Below are 23383 nucleotides of genomic sequence, written 5' to 3'. Positions count from 1 at the left end.
GGGGGAGGAAGGGAGAGAGAGAGAGAGAGAGAGAGAGAGAGAGAGAGAGAGAGAGAGAGAAACTACTGAGTCAAATTAGTATAACCCTGCTTTGTTTGTATTTAGGGTAACCACTTTTGTTTAGGATTAAGGCCTTTTCTCTGAAAAAACAAAACCAAACAAAATAATTCTCAATACCTCAGCAGCCATTGATTATGCATATATTTTGATCTGCGGGTGAGGCCTTGCAAATTTTTCCTTTAAATATATTGGCAAGTGAGTTGACATGGTCTTTGCAAGACTTATATAAGCAACTATATCCTTGCAAGTTTATGGTTGTAACACTCATCCTCTACCCAAAAGATACTCTCCTGAATCATGAATTCCCACCCTCGGGTTCTTTCAGTCTTCTCATACCCTCTCCTATGACAGTCCGTGATACTTAGGTTTAAATGTTGTATTAGAAATTCCTCATTTAGGGCTAGAACTCAAGCATCACTTGTCCTCTGCAATTTGACCAGTTCTGGATTTCTCTATGTTTCTCTGTCTGCCGGGGGAGAGGGCTGAGATAACGGTGAGGGCTGCATTTATTTATTGGTATGTAATAAGTATTTAAAAGACAGTTTACTTTAATAGCATGATAGTAGTAGATTTTTCTCTACTGCCTATGACCTATCTGATCATGGGCTTAAGTATACAGTACTCAGTTTGAATCTCTCTAATTTAGCTGTGTTTATGTTCAATTAGATAGTTATTAGTTACTTCCAAGGTATAACAAGTCCACTAAGGATATGTTGGAGGTATCGTACTATTTAGTCATTGCTGTAGTTCAAATGCTATACAGCTAAGTAGGACTGTTGATAACTTCTCTTTCTTGACTGCTTGTATAGCATTGTCTGACGTCGTGAGAATTAGCCTCTGAGAGGTGACTTCCAGGTCAATACTGGCTTGATTCCTCCAAGTCCTATGACAGAAAGATGTGATGTCTCTAACAATAGGATCTTAACCTTATAATATTTTGGCAGGAAGTAAAGAAAAATGGAAATAGTATATATTATTATGGGAGCCTCTTTCCATCTGACCTACAGTTTTAAAAAAATGAATCCCTTGAATTGCACAGAGGTTTTTGTTAGATAATCAATAGTTCCTGAAGAAAACATTAACATACTATTTTTACTAACTGTATTGAATCATTCTCTTTTTTTCTATACACACATATATACATATTACACACACACAAAATACATGCACACACATGTATATGGATATATAATATGTATATGGCCTGATGCTCTGACTTTTTTCAACTGGGATTAAAACTTGTTATATTAAATATTACCACTTGGAAAGATGAACACAGGTATACTATACTATTATCTATATGTCTGGTGTACTTTATGACATGAATTTAAAACATATACTTAATTGTACTATAAATTATATGGGTAACATTTTTTAAGTTTACATACTAAGAAATTGTAACTGGCTGTAATTGTTTGTTAATATTATCTACTTGGTAATTTATAATCTCAACCCAAGTCTTCAGATTCCTAGTTTAATCTTTCTGTCAAAATGCTACATAAAAATAATGTGGGTTTTATTTTTTAGTACCTTAAGTAATATTTTAATTATTACCTTATTAAGGAAAGGAGTTTCTTCTTAATTTCTAATAAAATGAGGATACACATTATATAATTTTTATCACGTTATCTTAAATATTAATAAAAGTAGAGCACCTGGTATTATATGAATGAATTGCCTGCTATCACAGCTAGGCTGTAAAAATTTCTATAAAATATTTCTCAGCATAATCCCACAGAATCTGGAAGCTATCATAAATGTTTTAGACTTGCCATAGATCCAAGATCAGCAGAATAATTAAAAAGTGAATCAAAGATATCTAGTTTTAGATCTGAGGTGCAACAACTTAGAAAACATCAATTCTTTGCAAGAGGAAAAAAATTAACAAAATGAAAATTAGATATTTATTGAACTCATCAGAACTGTAGCCACAGGTAAAACCATCACCACGCAAACCAGAGTGGTATTTAAACTTTACAGAAGCTGAGATTTGCCTGCCTGAAGTCTCTAGATTATGTATTAAAATAAAGAAACTCTTTATTTCTGTTCTGAGATACTTTGAAAACTGGAGCCTTGGTTGAACCTGGAGGCATTTTCTCTCTCATGTTTAGCCAAGGCCTCATTAGAGTCAACACTTCACTTGAGCATATTTCAGTGCAAACTTACTGATCCAGAGCTTGTAGCCTAAACACCTCCTCTACTGAACCCACACTTTTGGTGACTATTCTACCATAATCACCCCACATCCACACACCAAGAAATGGTGCATTGGCATTAGTGCCTACGGAGATGACTCACAGTAGTTGACCATGAAATTGCTTGCTCTTTCTCCCACTCCCTTGCCTCCCCCAAAAATCAAATTTAAGCTTGTTCTCAATTTTATTCCATTGATATATATATTTAACTAGCGTTGGTGCTTCTTTGTTGATGTGAGTTCATTAAACCAGAGAACATTGACAAGCTTGTTTCTGTCTGTCCACAACTTGGAATTTTCTCAACAACAGTTCACAAGTGTTAGCAGTTATGATGATGGCAATTTATCATAAAAATCCACCTCCACTGGTAGTTTGGCTGAGGCGAAAGCAAGTTATTTATTCTAGTCTAATTAATATTTTTATCACAGAGCACATAGGATGCCTTTACTCTCTCCCTATCTGTCTGTTATCTATCTATCTATCTATCTATCTATCTATCTATCTATCTATCTATCTATCATCTATCTGTCTATCATCTATCTATCTATCTATCTTATATAGAATAAATACAGTTAAAGGGCTGAAGAAGAATTCAAGAGGTTTCAGAGGCAGACTGAGAAAGAGTCTGCTAGATATGGTAATGGTAATGAGCCACCCCATTCCTGAGAGGGAGTTATGCCAGAACTGAACATGATGCTAGCTGCTGGTCAGACTTGAGAGGGAAGATGTGAACTCACTTGGTAAGTAATATGCTGAACCAGGTTACGAGCAGGAAATGGCAAGTCAAGTTGAGATGGAGCAGGAGGATGACGACACAGTGGAGTAGGCTGTCTCAGAGGCAGTGAGCCAAACAGAGTCAGGCATCCTGCCCTTTTGAATCCTTATCAATGCAATATCAGGCATCCATAAGTTTATGATGTCCAGATGAGCAGTTATACCCTTTTCTCTACCCGCTCTGTCTGATTAACTGTTGGACCTACTTTTTTCTTGATATGATTTTAATATACTCATGTGCCCCTAAAGAAGAGATGCATACATCTCAGATATTTACATTATGATTCATTAACAGTAGCAATATTAAAGGTATGGAATAGCAATTAAATAATTTTATGGTTGGGGGGGTCACCACAACATAAAGAACTGTAGTAAAGGATCACATCATCAGAAAGATGAGAACCATTACTCTACAGTTGTTTCAGTTTTTCAAAATCAATAGAAAAAAAATGTCTCCATTTGTCTTCCCAGGCATTTTTCAGGCTGTAGTAGATATGTGGTGAATGGCAATGTAGTCTCTCGGTTCCAGAGTCTGAAATCATCCTTTTCCCCACAATGGAACAAAAAGCTGGTGTAAAATGAAGTCTTCCAGTACAATGCACTATTTTATATTCTGTGAAGAAACCTACAATGGGGCAGAGTCTGGTATCAACACTGGTGTTAGACTCTCATTCCTGAGTGATGCTTGCCATGCCCGTCCTTTTCCTTATAGGAATTGGAACTACTGCTTCAGTGGCACTGCCTTCTTATAGTTTGGTCTCAAATATTGCATTACTATACTAAATATTTTATAGCTTATTTTTTATTTTTAATTGTGTATGCAATTAAATTCAATTATGAATGTAGGTATCTGTGTGATTGAGTACAAGTGCCCAAGAAGAACAAAGATAGGAATCCCCAGAGTTACAGGTGGTTTTGAGTCTCCTAGTATGGGTTTTTGGAACTAAACTTGATTATTCTGAAAGCTTAGTAAATATACTTAATCACTGTGCTAACTCCTAGCCCCTAATGTACTATTTTTTTAAGCATGAGTTGGTAAGAACTCTCAAATAACAATTTTGATTATTGTTAGTATTAGTAGTAATAGATTGAAAGCCAGAATCTCCTAGGAGTTAGTTCTTGGTGGGGCAACTTCATCTATGAGAGTTTTACCGGTAGGATCACATTAAATTCTCCTAATGAATGGCTAAGTTGCTTCCCAACAGGTTTGTCAGAAGGAAGGCTCTTTTGAAACGGAGCAAGGCATTCTCCATGTTAAAAGCAGTACGTGGGATGCCATTTCTTTAAAAATGCTATGGTTTGCAATCCCCCTCAATGGAGTGAGTGGATGAGAAAACTAAGAAAGGTCTCAAGCAAAGACAGAGCCTCAGTAAAACAGATTTAGTCAGAAAAATACACTCCTCCTCTCCCATGCCTCACCACTGAACTGAAATTCTCTGCAGTAACAGTACCAGGCCATTTCAGTGACATCTGTTGGCACCTATCCATCTAGACAGGACTTCAGGAAAGCCCAGGACTAGAGAAAAGAACAAAGGCACTACAGGAAGAAATCTAAAGCCTGTGGCAAGCATTACACATAGCCTATACAAAATGCAGATTAAAGTAAAATCCCACCCCAGGAGACCATCATCAACCTCAGTTCCAATTCCCTACTTGGACATAGAACTTTCAATAGAAAATTGTGAGTCATTTTCAAAGGTGAGGAGAAATAAGCTTCATGATTCTAATCAAGTAGACTAGAAATCTAAATTACCACAGCGAATTTCATCCTTTGTTTAATGTGAAGAAATCTAATGTGGAAAGCTGACAGTACATAGCTCTTCCAAACGGAGGGCTGGAAACTCCAAGAAGAAAAGGGAACCCTTAGCATTAATTGTTAATGTATCTTCAATGTTTTTCTTTAATTTTCGAGAATACAATATAATTATATCATTTCTTCCTTCTCCTTCTCCCTCCAAACCTGTCCTATAATTCTCCTTGCTCTTTCAAATTTGTGTTCTCTTTTCATTAGTTGTTGTTATATGCTGATCACTTGATATTGGAGAGCCAGATGATGTCCAAATAGTTGATAACCTAAAGGAAGACAGTTTTTTCCCCTCTCACTATTCCTTACTTGTCTATAGTTCTCTGTGTAGGGTTGAGGCTTCTTGGGTATTTTTTTCCCTATCTACTTTGACATGTCTATTGATGTCCTTGCTCAGCTCAAATTCATGCAGTCATACTGGTATGAGTTTATGGGTGTAGTTTCAGACACTGCTTGGAAACAGTCTTACAACAAACTCCATTGTCCTCTAACACTTACAGTCTTTCTGCCTTCTCATCAACAATATTCCCTGAGCCTTAGATACAGAGACTAAACAGTGGAGAAACACAGGTTAGACACCTGAGAGGAAGGTTCAGACTCAAAGAGTCGCTTTCTTCAGACATAATTCTCTTTTTATTTTACACATATAATTCATTGAGACATTTCACACATGTAATTTACAATACAAAGTTATACAATTCTATTAATATTCTTAATGGCAGTGTAAATGATGCTTAAATTTTACAGTTCATCAAGGTCACTGGTAGGCATATTAATACATAGATATTTTTCGCTGTTCTAAGAGTTTCTGATTCATTACACTTAGAGTGTGGTTTGCTATGTTGTGCTTCTGATATTTCTTCAGGCATACTTTAAATTGCCAATCCAGGCACTGCTCTAAGAATAACTGCACTGTGCCACATACTACCTCTCTGTGTTTTGTGTTTTTAAAAACACACAGGAACATTTTTAAATGTCTTCTCCCCTCCCTGGGGAGAGGACTAGACCAAAATGAAAGATAGGCCTAGAGAAACCGTTTGTGATTAAAAAATATTTTAACTAATTCACATTCTGTCCCCCACAATTAAACATAAGAATCAAAATATTTTGGAATGCTTTAGAGCACACACATACTTAACATTTCATTAATTTTTTTCTTGTAATTTTTATTCAGGCCCTTTGTTCACCATTTCTCTACTACTCATAAAAAAATAATAACTTCTAAATATTTGATTTAATGAAAATGCTAATTTTTGATGTGGAATTCTAGGGCACATAATTATTTGGGTTCAAAGTACAAGGGACTTTCCGTACTCCTAACCTGCTCTTGTTTCTGATTGATTTCTTGAATTCCCTCGAAAGACCACACGACCCTATTTTCTCCTTTATAACGTGTCCTAGATTAAACCTAAAGGTTTTCTCTGGAATTCTGAAAATGATAGTTGAAGATCCAGCACTAACGGCCAATCTGCACCAGATCAGAGCCCTGCCGCAGTCACTGGATGGTGTTCCCACGGCTTTCTGTTACTAAAAGGGAGAAAATAAAAGAGAACTCTGCCAGCAGTCCACTAATCATGAATCTCTGCAACACTGACAGTTAATCTCCTCTTCCTGCTAATAGATGCAGGTGCCTAAGGGGCTTAACATTTTCCTACTGGCTTAATAAGAAGAAAAAGATGAAGCGGAGGGAGAGATGGATAATTGTACAGCTTGCAGCTATGGCAGCATCGCTTCAAGGAGGAAGTTTGAAGAGAAAAGGAGACCAGGTGGAAATTCCTCATCAGCCATGTCAACAAGTTGTCTACAAAGCAAATCCAAGGCAAGTCATTTTGTACGGGAGGGTGAGGCAGGAGGAATTATTTGAGGTTGCAGATAGTGTTGACTGCATAGTCATCAAGGGCTACAGAATGAAACACCGTTGTGAAAATTGTGAAAGCAATTAAAACTAGCAAGTCACTTTCCTAACTTTGTCAGTATTTGTATGTTCAGTTAAAAACACATATGAAATTTCTGTCAGTAGACTTTCCCAGCTTATAAATCCAAGGTCCTCACTATACTGACCTCCATTAACATGCCATTGAACAGCCACTGCAAAAACACACAGTGAGCACAAAGGTTCTCTGACTTTCCAAGATTTGTTGCAATTACCAGTTCAAATTTGTATGTATATGAGGACATACAGGTTGTGATACAGAAAGGTCATATGCATGTGTGAATTCTAAATTCTATGTGAATTTTGAGACTTTTATTTTTTTTCTAGTTTCGTTTCAAATTAAATGGATAGTTATTCTTTACTCTTAAAATAATTTCCCTAACAAAGAGAAACATTACTTTGAAAATAACTTTAGCTAAGGAAAAAAAAAACCAAGAAGTTATATAACAGAGGGCAAGTCTTGCACATTCACTGAAACAACTGTTTAAAAATTTCATCAGTAACAACATTCTACAAGGACTGACTGTCAGGTAATGCAAATATGGTTAGTTATACAAGACAGATAAGAAGCAAGCTAATACTTAAACAGCACAATGTGAATTACCACTCAGATTCCCCCGTATTTAGAAAGCTGAGTCTGGATGATAGACAATAAGAGATAACCAATGTGATAACTGGAATGATAGTGCCCATCAAAGTCTCCAGTATTTGAATACTTAATCCTCAGTGCCCAGAGCTCTTTGTAAATGTGCAGAAAGTATGGCTTTGTTGGAGGAGGTGTGTCACCTGGGATGGGCTTTGAATTTTCTTTTTTTTTAAATTTATTTAATTTATTTTTTTTATTGAAAAAAAATTTCCGCCTCCTCCCTGCCTCCCATTTCCCTCCCCGTCTCCCTTTTCCCTCCCCCTCCTCCCATTCTTCTCCCCCTCCCCCCACTCCTCTCCCCCTCCCTCTCCAGTCTGAAGAGCAGTCAGGGTTCCCTGCCCTGTGGAAAGTCCAAAGTCCTCCCCCCTCCATCCTGGTCTAGGAAGGTGAACATCCAAACTGGCTAGGCTCCCACATAGCCAGAACATGAAGTAGGATCAAAACCCAGTGGCATTGTCCTTGGCTTCTCGGCAGCCCTTATTGCCCGCCATATTCAGAGAGTCCAGTTTTATCCCATGCTTTTTCAGTCACAGTCCAGCTGGCCTTGGTGAGCTCCCAATAGATCAGCCCCCACTGTCTCCGTGGGTGGGTGTACCCCTTGTGGTCCTGATTTCTTTAAATACCATATACCAAAGCTAAACCAGGACCAGGTGAGCAACCTAAATAGACCTGTTAGTTGCGAAGAATCAGAAGCTGTTATCAAAAACCTCCCTACCAAAAAAAGCCCAGGACCTGATGGTTTCAATGCGGAATTCTACCAAAACTTCCAAGAAGAACTAATGCCTATACTCCTTAATGTATTTCACAATATAGAAACAGAAGAGTCATTGCCAAATTCCTTTTATGAAACTACAGTCACTCTGATACCAAAACCACACAAAGACTCAACCAAGAAAGAGAATTACAGGCCAATCTCACTCGTGAACATCAACGCAAAAATCCTCAACAAAATACTGGCAAACCGTATCCAAGAACACATTAGAAAAATTATCCATTATGATCAAGTAGGCTTCATCCCAGAGATGCAGGGCTGGTTCAACATACGAAAATCTATTAATGTAATCCACCATATAAATAAACTGAAAGAAAAAAAAATCATATGATCATTTCATTAGATGCTGAAAAAGCATTTGACAAAATTCAACATCCCTTTATGATAAAAGTCTTGGAGAGATTAGGGATAAAAGGGTCATACCTAAATATAATAAAAACTATTTACAGCAAAGCGACAGCTAACATCAAACTAAACGGAGAGAAACTCAAAGCCATCCCACTAAAATCAGGAACACGACAAGGCTGTCCACTCTTTCCATACCTCTTTAATATAGTGCTTGAAGTTTTAGCAATAGCAATAAGACCAATGGAATCGTATAGAAGACCTGGATCTTAATTTATTTTTTAAAGAAAACAAACTATCTTTTTTCACTTTACATACCAATCCCAGTTCCTACTGCCTCCCCTCCTCCCATTTCCTCAACCTATCCCCCACCCCATCCCCTATCCACTCCTCAGAGAGGGTAAGGCACATCGCTTCCCATGTGCATGACGTGTTTCAGAGACATTACTCAGGTCCTACTGCAGTTGGCTATACACACACTGATGCAGGTCAATATGTCTCAGTCCCTGTTGGTGAACTTGCATCATCATCCTTTCTATTATCTGAAATTCTGAGCTTCACTTTCTTCCTGAGAATTTGGTTGTCTGGCTTTGTTCCTTTCATTTATGATCATTCCTTTATTCTTCTTACCTGCTCCTGTTGAGTATAAAGGGATCCGTGGACTCTCAGTCCAGATACTAACAAGAAAAGGCCGCTTTCCAAACAGGTGATGCAGACATATTGTCTAGACTATAAATGCAGCCTCGGCAGCTTCACTGCCTGTACTAAACTTGTCTAGGGATACCAGGCACTTAAAACATACTTTAAATGACTTATTTTATGTATTGAGTCAGGATCCTTAGATACGGAGATTAAAATGGAAGTGACTGTGCATGAAAGGGATTTACCACAAATAATCTCAGGCAGAATCTCTTATGAGCTGGAGGGACTGTAAGAAATGGTGACCAGTATTCAAGTGTCTGACACCTCAAGGAATTTTTGTTCATATGTTTCAATGGACGTTCTTCCCAAACTGTAGGCAGCATAGTGAACTTTTTGTAACCTACTCAGCCTATAATTGAATATATTTTTGGTGTTATAAAGCTAAGGGGTTTTCAGGGAAGTACCTCTGTTTGTTCACAGGTGATCTGAGATATCTTTAGAGAAGCTAAAAGTAAACCTTTAGGAATTCTTGTGCTGCTAAGGAAAGGCACACTAATCAAAAATAAAGATGCCAAGGGCAGACACACTGAATAAGTACAAAGATGTGATGGAGGGCATGATGAACAAGGACGATTATGCTGAGGGATGCTAGGGGATGGCACACTAAACAAAAACAAACATAGTGAAGAAAGATACACTGAATAAAGACGAAGATCCCCAGGCATAGCCATCAGCACGATTTCATAGTTGTACACCTGTGCAAGCTGGCTTCTCCATGAATCAATGCTGACATCAGACACATATTTCATCATTAGTCATTATTACTTATAGTCCATAGTGACTTTCTTTCTTTATATTAAAATGATAAGAAATCCACAAATCTGGCTGCATCCATAGTCTTGAAAGGATAATTTTTGACTCCGTGAATGGACCCAAATTATATAGAAGGATCATAATATCATAAAAAAGCATTCTAAATGGAAGTCCTAATAACATATTGATAAAATTAAGTTTGGTCAAATAGCCTGGCCAGCTATTGAAAAACAAAACTGTTTTCCTGCTTCACATAGTGACACACTCCCTTAATTCCCGCACTGGGGAGACAGAGACAAGCAGACCTCTGTGAATTTGCAGCCAGCCTGGTCTGCAAAATGAATTTCAGGCCAGCCATGATTTCATAGTGAGACCCTGTCCCACAAACATCAGAAGCAGCAACAGCAAGGAAAACAAATAGGTTTCTTCCTATTCTTTCCTCCTAGTACCCTTCTCAGATTGCCTCTACTGGGAGAGTTGTGTATCTGATAGATTGTCCATCATGGTGGGATATGTGACTATGAGACTCAGTTTATAAAAATCTCCCATCTGATTTACAGAATCTTTCTCCGGGGACTGATGGGGTATCTGTATCCATGGTTACCTTCAGTGAGATGTATTTAAGTTGGCACCTCCTGCAACACTATGAGTTCTTGAGTCACTCAACAGCTTATGTTCCTTCTCTAGCCTTGAAGTAGATCTCAAATGCAGAAGAATCAACTTAATGATTCTATGAAGATGTGTGGGTGTGATGACTATAGTAGCTATAATAATATTGTTTTATTTTTACAAATTCAAAATATTTACACCTCCAGAAACACTTGGTTACTAAAACTTTTAAAGTATTGTGAAATGTGTGCATTTTAGTAGTAGGTAAGATCATGCCACAAAAGCTAAGATTAAAATACCTTTTCTTTTTGGGATCTGGGCGCTCACTGCTCCCAGATCCTGAATTTCTTGTAAACAACTTGTTTTCCCCTGATCTGAGTGCCTACAGCTGCTCTGAGCACGAGTCCCTCAGGAGTTCCTATTGGTAGGGGAATGGTTTCTGGTGAGTTTGGCTTGGGCGTGGCTATTCCTATATAATCTGCCCCTGAATACAATAAAGGGGGCATTCTTGGAGCATTTCGGCATCAAGGATGGCCTGTGACTGTCTCTCTGCCTGTGCTGTGTGTGGTTGTGTGTTTCAATCTCCAGCCCCTTGCCCGATTCACGAACTGTATGGCGGCTCTTAGAGCGCAGACAGGCATGGTGCGCTGCATAGTCTCTCTGTCCTTATTAGGCATGCATATTAGGTGTGTGTGTGTGTGTGTGTGTGTGTGTGTGTATGTGTGTGTTTGTATGTCTGTATGTGTCATGGAGGTGCATATTTAAGCATGTGTACAGTGGATGGAGGCCAAAGGTTCATGGTAGCAATCTTCCTTAGTCATTGCCCACGTTACTTTTTGAGATGCAGTCTCTCACTCGTCCCAAAGTTCACTTATTGAGTACACTGGTTGAATACACTAGCAAGCTACAGAAATCCCCCTTTTCTCTTTCCCTTCCTTGTACTGTTAGTGACAGGGTTACAGACATGCACCGCTTTGCCTTGCTTTTGTTTTGTTTTGTTTTTGTCTTCTTGTTTTGTTTTTCGAGACAGGGTTTCTCTGTGGTTTTGGAGCCTGTCCTGGAGCAAGCTCTTGTAGACCAGGCTGGTCTCGAACCTACAGAGATCCGCCTGCCTCTGCCTCCCAAGTGCTGGGATTAAAGGCTTGCGCCACCACCGCCCGGCATTTGCCTTGCTTTTATATCAGTGTGTGGGACCTGAACTTAGGTTCTCATGCATTTGCAGCAGGCACTTTTCCTACTAAGCTTTCTCTGTAGCTCAGATTTTCAATTACAGTAAAAGCTGAATTGAAATTTCCCTTAGCTTTGTGTTTTCTGCTCAATGCTTAACATAGTTACTGAAGATTGAAGATGAGGAAAATATGAAGTAATTTTAGAAGATGTTGAACAGAGACATCTTAATGCTGACTGACATTTTTGGGAATGATTGCTGTGTTTCATAAACCAATCTGTGCTTGGTTCCCTTTCCTGTTACAAGAGCAGATGACTCTGGGTCTCGGACAGTCCCTGGTCATTCGTTTCTGTGCTCTCAGTCTCTATATCAAAGCTTCAAACTAGTTTCCCAGAGAAAATCAGAAAAATAACCATTTTGTCAGCTACAAATTTGATTATAGTGAACTCTCCGGGTACCGCAGGTAACCTTTTACTCTCGTGATTAAAGGCAAGAAAGTCAGCGTGGATGTAATATTTTATATGTTTAATATTCTTCCAACTGAAATTATTCTCTAGAAGGTAGAACCTCCAGAAATATAATTTCAAACAAGGAAAGTTCACAGATAATTTAATAGCATTCATTGCCACATTACCTGGGTTTTCCACATAAATTTTCATCATAGGACAGGGCATGAGGTGTGTTGTAGGTCAGTTTTGAGAAAGAGAAGATCAGAAAGAAAGCCTGGGTTTGGTTTCCTTTTCTTGCTATCATAGCAATGAGATGTTTATTGTGCCTGAAGGTAGAAATAGTTGAGTCCCAGTGCCGAGAAGAATGGGCAGTAGCAGATGTTATTGATAAGTCTTAAGAAAAGCATAAAATCCTGCCATTTCTCACCACCTAACTGTTGCTGGAAATCCAGTTAACAGAGAAGACAGGCATGAGGGGAAGTGTTCCAGTGTCTTACCCACATAGGAAAAGCTAATGTCATAGAAATTAAGCATAGACAGGAGGTTACAAAAGGGGATCTTGGGGATGGGGGCAGGAAAATGGTCCTGAGTGAATGGTACAGTACAGTCAGGAAGAAGCAACAAACTGGTGCTATTGTCCAGGGGGATGACCACTGGCAATAAAGGACTGTACATTTCGAAATGCTCGAGAAAACAAAGCAATTGGGAGATTTCACTAGAAAAAGACCACAAGTGTTCCAACATGACACATGATGATCTACATGTTTGAAACATGTTATTCCATTTATATGAATTTGTTTTGTTTTTAATGCATTATTAGGAATGTTAAGAATTCCTTCTACTGTACAATTGTAGGCGTCAAAAGTTCTTAATAAGTAGAGGAGATAGTTTGAACTTGTCCATGACGATTTTGTTCCGAGACGTTTCCTTCAAGGTGGCCATGTTTAGGAGTCCTGGTTTTTGGTTTCGTGCTGTTTTTGGTAAAAATACGTATTTAATATTTAAAAAGTTCAAAGCCATTACCTGAGTCATCGTGTTTTGAAATTAAACACCATTTGAGGAGTAAATAACATCATAATCTCTTTCTTCCTTTCTAGGCTATTGTCTCCGTAGTAACATAATTGTGCCCAAAATTATTGTTTCTTAGGTATTATGTATGATGTTCTGGAAAAAACAATGCATGTTTTATTTTGAAAGGTCAAAGCTCTTATAAGCAACACTAATTTTACTTTTTCTGATACTAAGTATTGAATCATAATTTCAAACATGTTATGCAAGTAGTCTACCACTGAGCTTCACCTAGCTCTGAAGATTTAATAAGCATCAATTTAATTCAAGACATTGTAGAAGAACACTGACACTCTAAATATGTCTAACTTCACTTTTGATATTTAAATATGAATGAAAGGATTTGGATTATTTTTTCAATGTCCCTTATCATAATTCCTATTTTAGTGACACAATTCTAAAATTTTACATTATTGAGAATTTTTTAATATATAATAATATTGGCTGGCTGTAGTGCTCTGCCATGACCTATGTGAGAATATTCTGAATATTTCCTAGAAAAGAGAATCTTAACCATGCATTAATTTGCATGCCCCCCTTGAGCAAATTTTTTAAGATATGTAAAACAAATCAAAGCCCTACCTATAATTATTTTTATCTCAATAATCATAGGGGACACAGTGTACTTTTGTCAATCTATACTTCAAATGTTTTCAAGATCATCAATGTCAAAAATTACTAAACTGAAAATAAAAATTTTTATTGTCATTTCAATCCAAGTTGCATTTTTTCTGAAATAAAATGATACAGAATTCAATATTAAGAGATATTGCTCAGCTATCTATTGGTCATAAAATCATCATTCCAAAGGTAGTCATGATATGTGGTATATTTTATATACTAAAAATATTAGATCATAAAATTTTGATCATTGAGGGAGTTCTATGAAGACTCACTTTCTTTTCTATAACTGTAAAAATTATTTAGATAAGGATCAGATTTTGAGAACGTAGACATTGAGTGAAGAAGTATTTGCATACCTTTAGGTCATGGTGATTGCTGAATTTCCGAGTAGTTTGTTAATCTCACTGGGTAAGAATAAAACCATTACCACGATTGTTGAACCAAATTTGAAGCAAGCTTTGTTAAATGTAGGTTAGGATGATGGACACTGGCAGACCCATACATGGGATTCCCAGAAAATGGCTATGAATTATATTACTCCGTTTTTTATAATGGCAAGACCCCCATGCTTCCTGCCTTCCTCCAATCTGGGGTAAGAAACATGTTGACATACTTGATGTCTAAGTGTGATCAAGCACTTCCTGTTCTGTCGGGGCAACCAACCTAGTCCACAAAAGTGAAAATACAAGCACATAGATTGTTATCTTATATGAGCAACAGTCCCCAGCACTCTAGGAAGTATTCTGTCCATGGGCAAGTGGGGTTTACAGGTTCTTCTTTCCGTGGGCAAGTGGAGATAACAGATGAGAGGCATTTTTGTTTTACAGATCTCTTTAGTGCAGTAATTAAAACTTAAAAGATAACTTTAGCCCTTTTACTTATGTCATGTGTTATATCTTATTGAATATTCATGATAGTCCTGTGAATTAAAAATTAATTCTCTTTTTATATGAGATTTTGTCTTCATAACTTACTATTAAGAAATGTAGAAATGGGAAGTAGAAAAGGACAAGATCTCCTGAGTAAATTGGGAGCATGGGGTCCTTGGTAGAGGGTTGAAGGGGAGGGGAGAGGCAGGGAGGGGGCAGAGAAAAATGTAGAGCTCAATAAAAATCAATAAAAAAATATAAAAAGAAAAAAATGAAATGCAGAGAAAAAGCTCAGTTCTAATGAGTTGCTTTAGTTTCTACTCTGCCTGCCTATCTACTTTGTGACTTCTAGATTCTCTTAGATGTATTTGATAGCACATATAACTCCAGCATTTGGAAACTGACAGAAAAGATTATATAAGCTAGCATGGGCTACATACTCAATGAGACACTATCAAATAACAAAGAATTAAAGCTCTTACTCTGTACCATTCTGCAGGAAAATCTCAGCGCCCTTGATCACCCTTGAACTATTTGCTTTTGAATGTTCTTTTCCTTGTGTAAGGCAATGCAATCATGGATGTAAAAATTGTCTCAGTCAAAAACTATAGGAAAGCTGACAAGTCAAGTTCCATGTTCCCTCGTGAAGATAACTGACAACAGGAATGCTTGCAACCTTCTAACTCCAGGAAAACATTCTCAAAATTAAGATACTAAGGCAGTTGTCTATAATTAATCAAGATGTAAGATATGACAACTTTGAAAAGCTATTTACCACGGTGATTAACATTTCAAAAGGTCTGCTTACTCACAAACCGTGTATGCAAACTCAAGGTTTTCTACTTGCCTAGGTTGGCTCCTGCTTGCCTCAGCCAAGCCTTTATCCATAATGAATTTTGTCTTAGTTCTCTCAAACATTCCCTTGTGAGTGTTAGGTGAGAGCTTAGGGAAGGCTGTCATTTTACCAGCCCTATGACTGAGGATCTGCGTTGCGGCTTTACTGTGTTATTTGTGTTGTTTAGAGTTATGGCTAGTTCACAAACAGTTTCACTGACCCTGGCATCACAGGCAAGGACTGAGGCAGCAAGGACACTGAGAGGGAAAGGTCAATGTTGTCGTTTATGGAAAAGACACAGAGCAGGCTTTCCATTATATTATTTGTTTACCTTCAATTAAGTTATCCCTTCATGCTATTGATGGAAAAATCACAAAGCAAATAGAATAAAGAAAAAGGAGTTTTTCTACTATAAACAGAAGAACAAGATTTAGATTTTTGTGGAGTATACTGTCATCGACATGCAAAAAGTCTGATAAAGGCAAAGAGACTAATGCCAAAATATGCCTGCAGTCTTCTCAATTAATAGAAAAATTTAATGGTTAAAATACTGAAAACCTCTCCGTTTAGTAAAGTCAAACTTATTGGTTAGAATAGAAAAGAGGTCTCCTAGGTATCCTACTGATAACTTTGTGTACTCTATGCTATTTATATTTCAGCTATTAGAATGGTTCAGGCTTTCTAATGAATTCTAAGGCAACGTACTAATATTTGTTTGTTTGTTTCATTGATCTATTTTCAAAATTTGGAGCTGTTACTCAGCATCAGTCTTGCTTCCTTCATTTTTACAACTATTTGTTGTTAGGATTCAGGCATTATGCTGGCCTCTGTCACCTCTCAGGATGAATCCAAACAGTACCCTTGCCAGCCCAGGGTGCTATGGCTGTTACTTGTGCTCAGGTACAAAAGGAAGGGTCCCTTTAAGCACTAAGCTCCGCCCATTTTTGCTCTTTCTCCTGCTGCTCTTCTGAATGGGCAGGGAGGACTTTTCTTGTCTCTTCTCTCTCTCTCTCTCTCTCTCTCTCTCTCTCTCTCTCTCTCTCTCTCTCTCCTCTTCTTCTCTTTTCTCTTCCTTTCTCTCTCTCCCTTTCCTTTCCCCACTTCCTTCCCTTCCTCCAATAAAATTTCCCATTTAAGTTCTTTCTGCCTGGCCACGTTTTTCCCTCACCCATCGTGGATTCACCCATCAGGGTTCCTCTAACGCCATTTTACAATACCCATAGTATGTATAGCTGGTTACATCTATACATCATTTCCATTTCTTCAGCTGACTAATTGTCTACTTCAATCTGAAGACTGATCAGAGAGGTTTCAAATTAAACCTGGAAATTAAAACCTGGTATATAGTTATTAGCAAAAAGATTTGGTACTGGTCAAAATATCAAGAACTTAGTAAAGTTCAAATTCTTCCCCAAAATACAATGTAATAAAGTTGGTATTGCAAATAGCAAAAGCCAACGGGGATTCATTTCTCTGAGTAGACACCAATACAACATATGGTGGTAGTAGGTTTGAATGAAGACTGGCGAGTTTTACAAAAGTTGCCATAGTTCCTTATCTATAGATGTCTCCATTATGATATTTCCCTGGGGATCCAACATTTAGCTATGCTGACTTGAACTAAAATACATGGTACATGTACTGCTTCCTTTGTGAGCTTAAATGTATTACAATTTTAACATTCAGTAGGCTATAACATTTCAGATATTACCATGCCACAGGAAAGAGATTGATTTCTTAACCAGCTACCACTTAAGAAATAGAGGGAGAGAGTAGAGAAACCACCTTGGGGGATATTTGCTCTAAGGCCCCACAAATAACAACAGCAGCAGCAACAATTAGGAAACAGAACCCCAATTTAGGAAAATGTGTTTTAGATGTTAATAAGCTTTCAGGTTTTGTTAGAAAATTCCTACTGAACATAAGAAGCTATTAGTGTGATTCTCTGGAGAATGACAGTCTCCTGTTTACTCAGCTATTCTCTTACATTCTCATTTATTGATTCATTTATTTATTCATTAATATATGTGTATTAAGAACTAACCCTGGCATCCGGTATGAAAAGCAAACACAGACTACTGGCAATAAATCATTTCAAAGCACTGGTATCTAAATTGGTGGGAATCATATCTAATCAAATTATAGAGAACTAGCTTTCCAAAATTGCCAGTCTCTATGAATTGTTTCTCATTAAATATTGATTTGTAGACCTATATTGTCAGGCATTAAAATCTACATATTTATTAGACCCTCGCTACTTCTACCACACTGTGATAGTTTTAATATTGAGTGTCCCCTAAAGGCCCCAAGTTTAAGGCAGGTTTTCCAAGATGATGCTATCTGTAGTCATTAAGTGAAGCTCCAAACGCCCTTGATGGGGATTGTGGTGCCCTGTCTTTATACCTTCTTCTCTTGTGCTTCTTAAATATTTGATGGGTGGCTTTCTGCCACAGGTAACTGCCATTTGTGTTGACTAGACACAGGCCAACAGCAGCCTAACCTACCAATTATAGTCTAGACCCTCCAAAACTATAAAACTATAAATGTTTTTCTTTATAAAATAATTATCTTAGGTATTCAATGATAATAACGAAACACCAACTTTATTTACATAACCAAAATTAGTGCCACATAAAATCACTATGTCCATGATAGAAGTATAGGTTTGCAACATTGTATTTAGTAAAGTGCATTGGATATTTGTTTCCTTGCAATAATATAAACATCTTAACACTCATGATAATTGATTGGTACTATTTTCAGAAGACAATACACTACGTGACTTTAGACTCACACATACATACATGTACCTTTTATAGTTTCGTTATCATTTATGCTGATATGTTTATTTTTACTTCACAACTTTCCTGAACTCTTGTCTTTTTCCCAATACTATCAACTCACTAATATTGAAATGTGTAGGTATGACACCTGCTTCTCCCAAATTCTCCTAAGTGCCCAACAAACCTAAGTAATTAGCTTTATTAAGGACATTACTGTCATGCCATTTGCTCACAATAAAAATTAAAAAAAAATCTAATTTGCAGTGACTCCAGGAAAGTCACAGAAAGAGGAGGAGGATCTAATCCATGAGATTCTTCCTTTATTTCCTAAGCCATACATCTGTGTCAAGTGCCATTCTGAAACTTTATTTATACTGCACTGAAAAAAATTCAGTAGTTGTTTTTCTCAACATTTTTTACTCTCTCCAATATATTTTGTTTAAAAATAGAAAAAATAATAAACTTCTATTACTCTTAGTTATATCAGTAGTATTGTTTATTTTCTAAGCTGGATAGTTTTTTTCATTCTTTCATTCTTGTAGATATTGTCACAAATTTCTCTCAGCTTACGGGTTACCAGATAAACCTGCTTTATCTTATAAGATTTAGTGGAACAAAACTTGGCAATTTTTTTCTTCTTCATTTCTTCCCTCCTTTTATCTGGCTCAGTAATGTTAATTAAAATGCTCTTTAACTTTTCCTTTAATTTTTGACTTATGAGCAATGTATCACCTTGTCTTTTACAATGGATTTTTTTCATGTGCTCAGTTCATAAGTAGTGATGTCAAGAATCCTTGCTAGATTAGCTAATTCTTGCTATTACCCAGAATTTCTTATAGAGACACAAACATTCAATCTTGCATACACAAGCAATATGATATCCAAGCATGCACTTGGAATATGTGCTGACTGAAAGAAGGGAACCTCAATGAGAAAAATCTTCCATTAAGACCAGCTGTAATGCATTTTCTTAATTACTGATTGCTGGGGGATGGCTTAGTCCACTGTGTGTGTTTCCGTCCCTGTGCTGGTGGTCCTAGGTTCTCTAAGAAAGAGAGAGCAAAGTTTGAAGAGCAAGCCAATAAGCAGTATCCTCCATGGACTGTATATGCTCCTTCCTCGGGGTTCCCACCCACTCTGAGTTCCTTCCCTGACTTTCTTCAGTGAAGGACTACAATGTGGATGTGTAAGCCAAGTAATCCCTTTCTTTCCCAAAGCAATTCGAACACAGTGTTTCATCGCAGTAACAGACCCTAAGGCAGTGAATCTAGATGGTTCACTGAAAAGAAACCAACCCTGTACTTGCCTTCTTTGTCTAGACTGCTTAATATCTCTCTCTTTTTTTTAATGTCCCTTTTTGCTCTAAAATGTGTTTTGGTTCAGGCCTGGGAGATGAGCTTCGAGCTTTTTCTTGGTTTTTACAAAACAAAACATGGTATCTGTGTATGACAGCATTGCCTAGATGATCTGAAGTAAATAATGCCTTTCGGTTTTTAGGAAAATAATCAGCTTAGGCATGCATAGACAGATTTACATTTAAAGAAGATATATGATTGTTTTAAGCATATAAATAATATAGAACTTAGTTAGGTCTAAGGTTTTCTGAGTAAAAATACTTAAAAGGGAAATAAAATAGGAATTTTGGATCTAATTGTATACAATTAATGTACCATGACTGCGTAAATATATTATTATTTTTATCTTCCAGTTCTGTGTCAGTGTTATCTAAGACCTATGTTGTTGGTTATAGTTCAGCATGTCTTAATGATCCCCACAAAATGACTATAGGAAATGGAAGACCTGCCAAAGAAATCTGTTCTCCCATCAATTACTTAACTTTCTGTCAGAAATTCTTCCTTCCAGGAAAAACATAATTTGAAAAGCTAGTTACTCATGAAAACAGGTTTATATGGTTTAACTCATTACATAAGGAAGATTTGTGACAACATCTGAAAGAATAAAATAATGAAAAAAAAACTCCTACATCTTAAAAAATAAACAAAATTAATGATGTAGCTAAGAACAAGTAAATTAAAAGTTTTGAAAAATTTTAATGGTCCTTTACTAAGAGATCTTGATTCTGTAGTTGACTCAAAAAGTACTGTAATGAGTCTAAAACTATGAATTCAATTATTTCAGTGTTACAAGGGAAAAACCACATCTCGACATATTTACCCTTCCTTCCTCAGTCCACGAATCGGTCCATCTGTAAACCAGGAGAGTGTTAGGAACTCTTATTCCCAATTTCCATACCGACTCTGCCCTGTGCTGCATGATGGTCATTTTTCCTAAGTATTTTCAAAGTCTGTTTTGTTTGTTGATATAACCAATTTTATTTCCTTAAAATTCCTTTCATTGATGTTTAGTGGTCTATTATTTTTTTAAATGCAACCATCAGACTTTCCAAGTCTTTTGAGACTAGCATCTGTCTGTTGATCTTTTCTGTGTCCTAAACGTTCAAAGTTCTGAACTGGGAATACAGCAGGAAGCAACAAAACCAAGGGTCATCTTACCCTAAAGCAATTTACATTGAATCAGGCAGGCTCCACTATTTAACTGCATAAACATGGAAGGAAGTAACTTCACACATTAAAACGTGTCCTAGGTGCTCTGATAACTAGCGTGTCCAGACAAAGCCCTGTTGGTTAGATGCACAGGGTCCAGTCATGACTGAGGACTTGAGCCCTGTGAGGTGACCTGTGAGAAAGCTGATGGCAGAGGGCTCTCCTTAAGCTAATCCTCAGGCTGGTGTGAGGCAGACATGGACAGCAGAAACCAGAAGAAAATGATCGCAAAGGTCATGGAACACAAAAGAAACTTTTGTTGTTGTTATTTCTTTGTTTGGTTTTCTTATTTTCTAGCAACATTATAAAAGTAATTTTGTTATAGGACCTGGTTTAACAGACCCTGAGTGTTTGGAAACAGCTCACCAGGTGTGGATTGACCCAAAGGTTGCATCTTAGATATGTTTAAAAGATGGCATTGATACTGGTGTAACTATTTTCATACTCTTTCATTTTAGAAGTTTTATTATTTAAAAATATTGTGAGAAAGTACAACTTAGTGAGGTGGTTCTTTGTTCCTATACTTCAGTGAGTCAACCGCTGTCTCCTACCTTTCATGCACCATGGAAGATAGCCAACCTATCCACAGAAAGCCGTTACTCTATGTTTCCAACTTCTCTCCTCTGTTCCACCACCAATCACAGCAATGGGCTGGGAATCTACAGGAACATGAAAACCAAAGCATCTTTAAATGGTGAGGACCAAGCAGCAGGAATGAAGGCATGGACAGTCACATATGGCTTTAAAAAGAAAAAGCACATGACTATATCAGAAAAAAAAAATGAGCATTTTAATGTCACTGACAGCTATCAGAAATAAAATTGAGTCAATGGACATTTGTTTTCATAAGAAAGAGTTTGTAAATTCATTTTTATGTCATTCTAAACAGCTTTGGAGAACAAGGTGGACTACACTAAGTTTGTATTCAACAAGGCTGATGCTGAGTTTAAAGAGAGATAGTAAGAGCAAAGAAGCATTCAGAAACAGTAGAAAATTCTGATGAGCTCGTTAATGTCATCGAGGTAAACCATGGGAAGAGCCTGGACTATGGGAGTGGGAACACAAGGAAGTACCAAGCAAGATTCAAGGTGGTGCAGAATATTTATAAAGGTCCAGACTGAGGCTTCCTCATAAGGGATGGCCGAGTAACTAAGTAATCTGGGATGGATGTACCCAATAAAGTTCATCCTTTTAATGTCTATAGCAAGGTGGGGAGTGTGCACTTGCTCCAGATCTCTCATTAGTTGCCTCATTTTGTTTTTTATTCTATAGCATTTTCGGTTTGAATAACAAATATGATGGGGGGTTTTACATTGATAAGATGAGTCTTGCCTATTCATTTTGTCAGTGTATTTAATATCTGATATTGCAGGTAAAACAATTTGTGTTGAAAACTTGCTCCTAGTAAATGAGGGGTACACAAAACCTTCCACCCACACAGTTCTTACTGATGACTGATTCATGCCTTCTACTAAGGAATTCAGCTTCCTTCTCTTTATGTCACCTTGATAGATACAGATGAGGTGGTTCCAATGTGTGACTGTCTATGCAAATTCACAGGTATATAAGCTGTATTAAGAAGAAATCAAAAAATTAAGACAACTACTTTTAAAAGTAAAGACTTTAGCCCACTTGCCCCCAAATAAGGCAACTATCTAGCTAATTAATTGAAAGGATAATGTCAAGGTTACATTTTCTTTCAATATTTCCTTCTTTGTTTTTTTCTTTGCTTTGTTCTGCAACTACCATACTCACCATATAAGTTAGTCCCTTCTAGAATGATTGTATTCTAGGATGGTGATGTACATCAGTGGTAGATTCCTTCCTGACATGTTTGAGGTGCTGTGTTTGGTTATTCCTAATAATGGTTCAAATTTTCTTCTTGTGTTATTCTCTTATTTTGGTACCCTGCCTGCTTAATAAATTATTAAATATTGTTTATTCTTACAGTATCATATGATGCTAGTTCTGATATTTTAAAAAAATAAAACCTAGTGGCTTATTTTTCCAGATAAGATTTCTCTATGTGGCACGGACGGCGGCGGGCAGAAACCGACGCACGGTGGGCGACGCAGTTGGTGCGGGCCGGACCGGAGGGTACTGACACAGTGGCAGGCAACGCAGGCGGCAGGGACCAGCACAACACTGAGAGCAGATCGCCCCAGGACAATTAAATCAAAGAGGTAGGCCTTTGGTTGGCAAGGTCCCTGGCAAACAGGGAACCTGGTTCTTTTCCTGAAGACCCGTCTGAGGGGGGAGAGGGATCTTGGCCCCTAGCAGGAGCCAGGAAACAGAACGAGGGCATTTTGCAAGAGGAGCCTCTTTCAGCAGGGAAACCTGATCTGGTTTTAAAAGACCAATTAGAGAGCATCAATAAGAGGAGATGGGCAGGCGCCAAGGCAAAAATTCACCCAATAACCTGAAAAACAA

General features: G+C 37.4%; 1 protein-coding gene across 1 annotated transcript in view; it reads left to right on the top strand.

Moving 5' to 3' along the window:
• Positions 1 to 23383, top strand: part of Galnt13 (polypeptide N-acetylgalactosaminyltransferase 13) — a 565342-nt gene that overhangs the window by 499596 nt on the left and 42363 nt on the right. The window contains exon 11 of the mRNA XM_050139950.1: positions 22965 to 23050. Coding sequence (XP_049995907.1) covers positions 22965 to 23050 — 86 coding nt within the window. The remainder of the gene's footprint in view (positions 1 to 22964; positions 23051 to 23383) is intronic.

This window comes from Alexandromys fortis, unplaced genomic scaffold (genome assembly GCF_014885135.2).
Source record: "Alexandromys fortis isolate MF-2015 unplaced genomic scaffold, M_Fortis_MF-2015_v1.1 scaffold_33, whole genome shotgun sequence".
Taxonomy (NCBI): Eukaryota; Metazoa; Chordata; class Mammalia; order Rodentia; family Cricetidae; genus Alexandromys; species Alexandromys fortis.
Note: the sequence above shows the minus strand (reverse complement) of the source record. Positions and strands in the feature narration are given on the sequence as shown.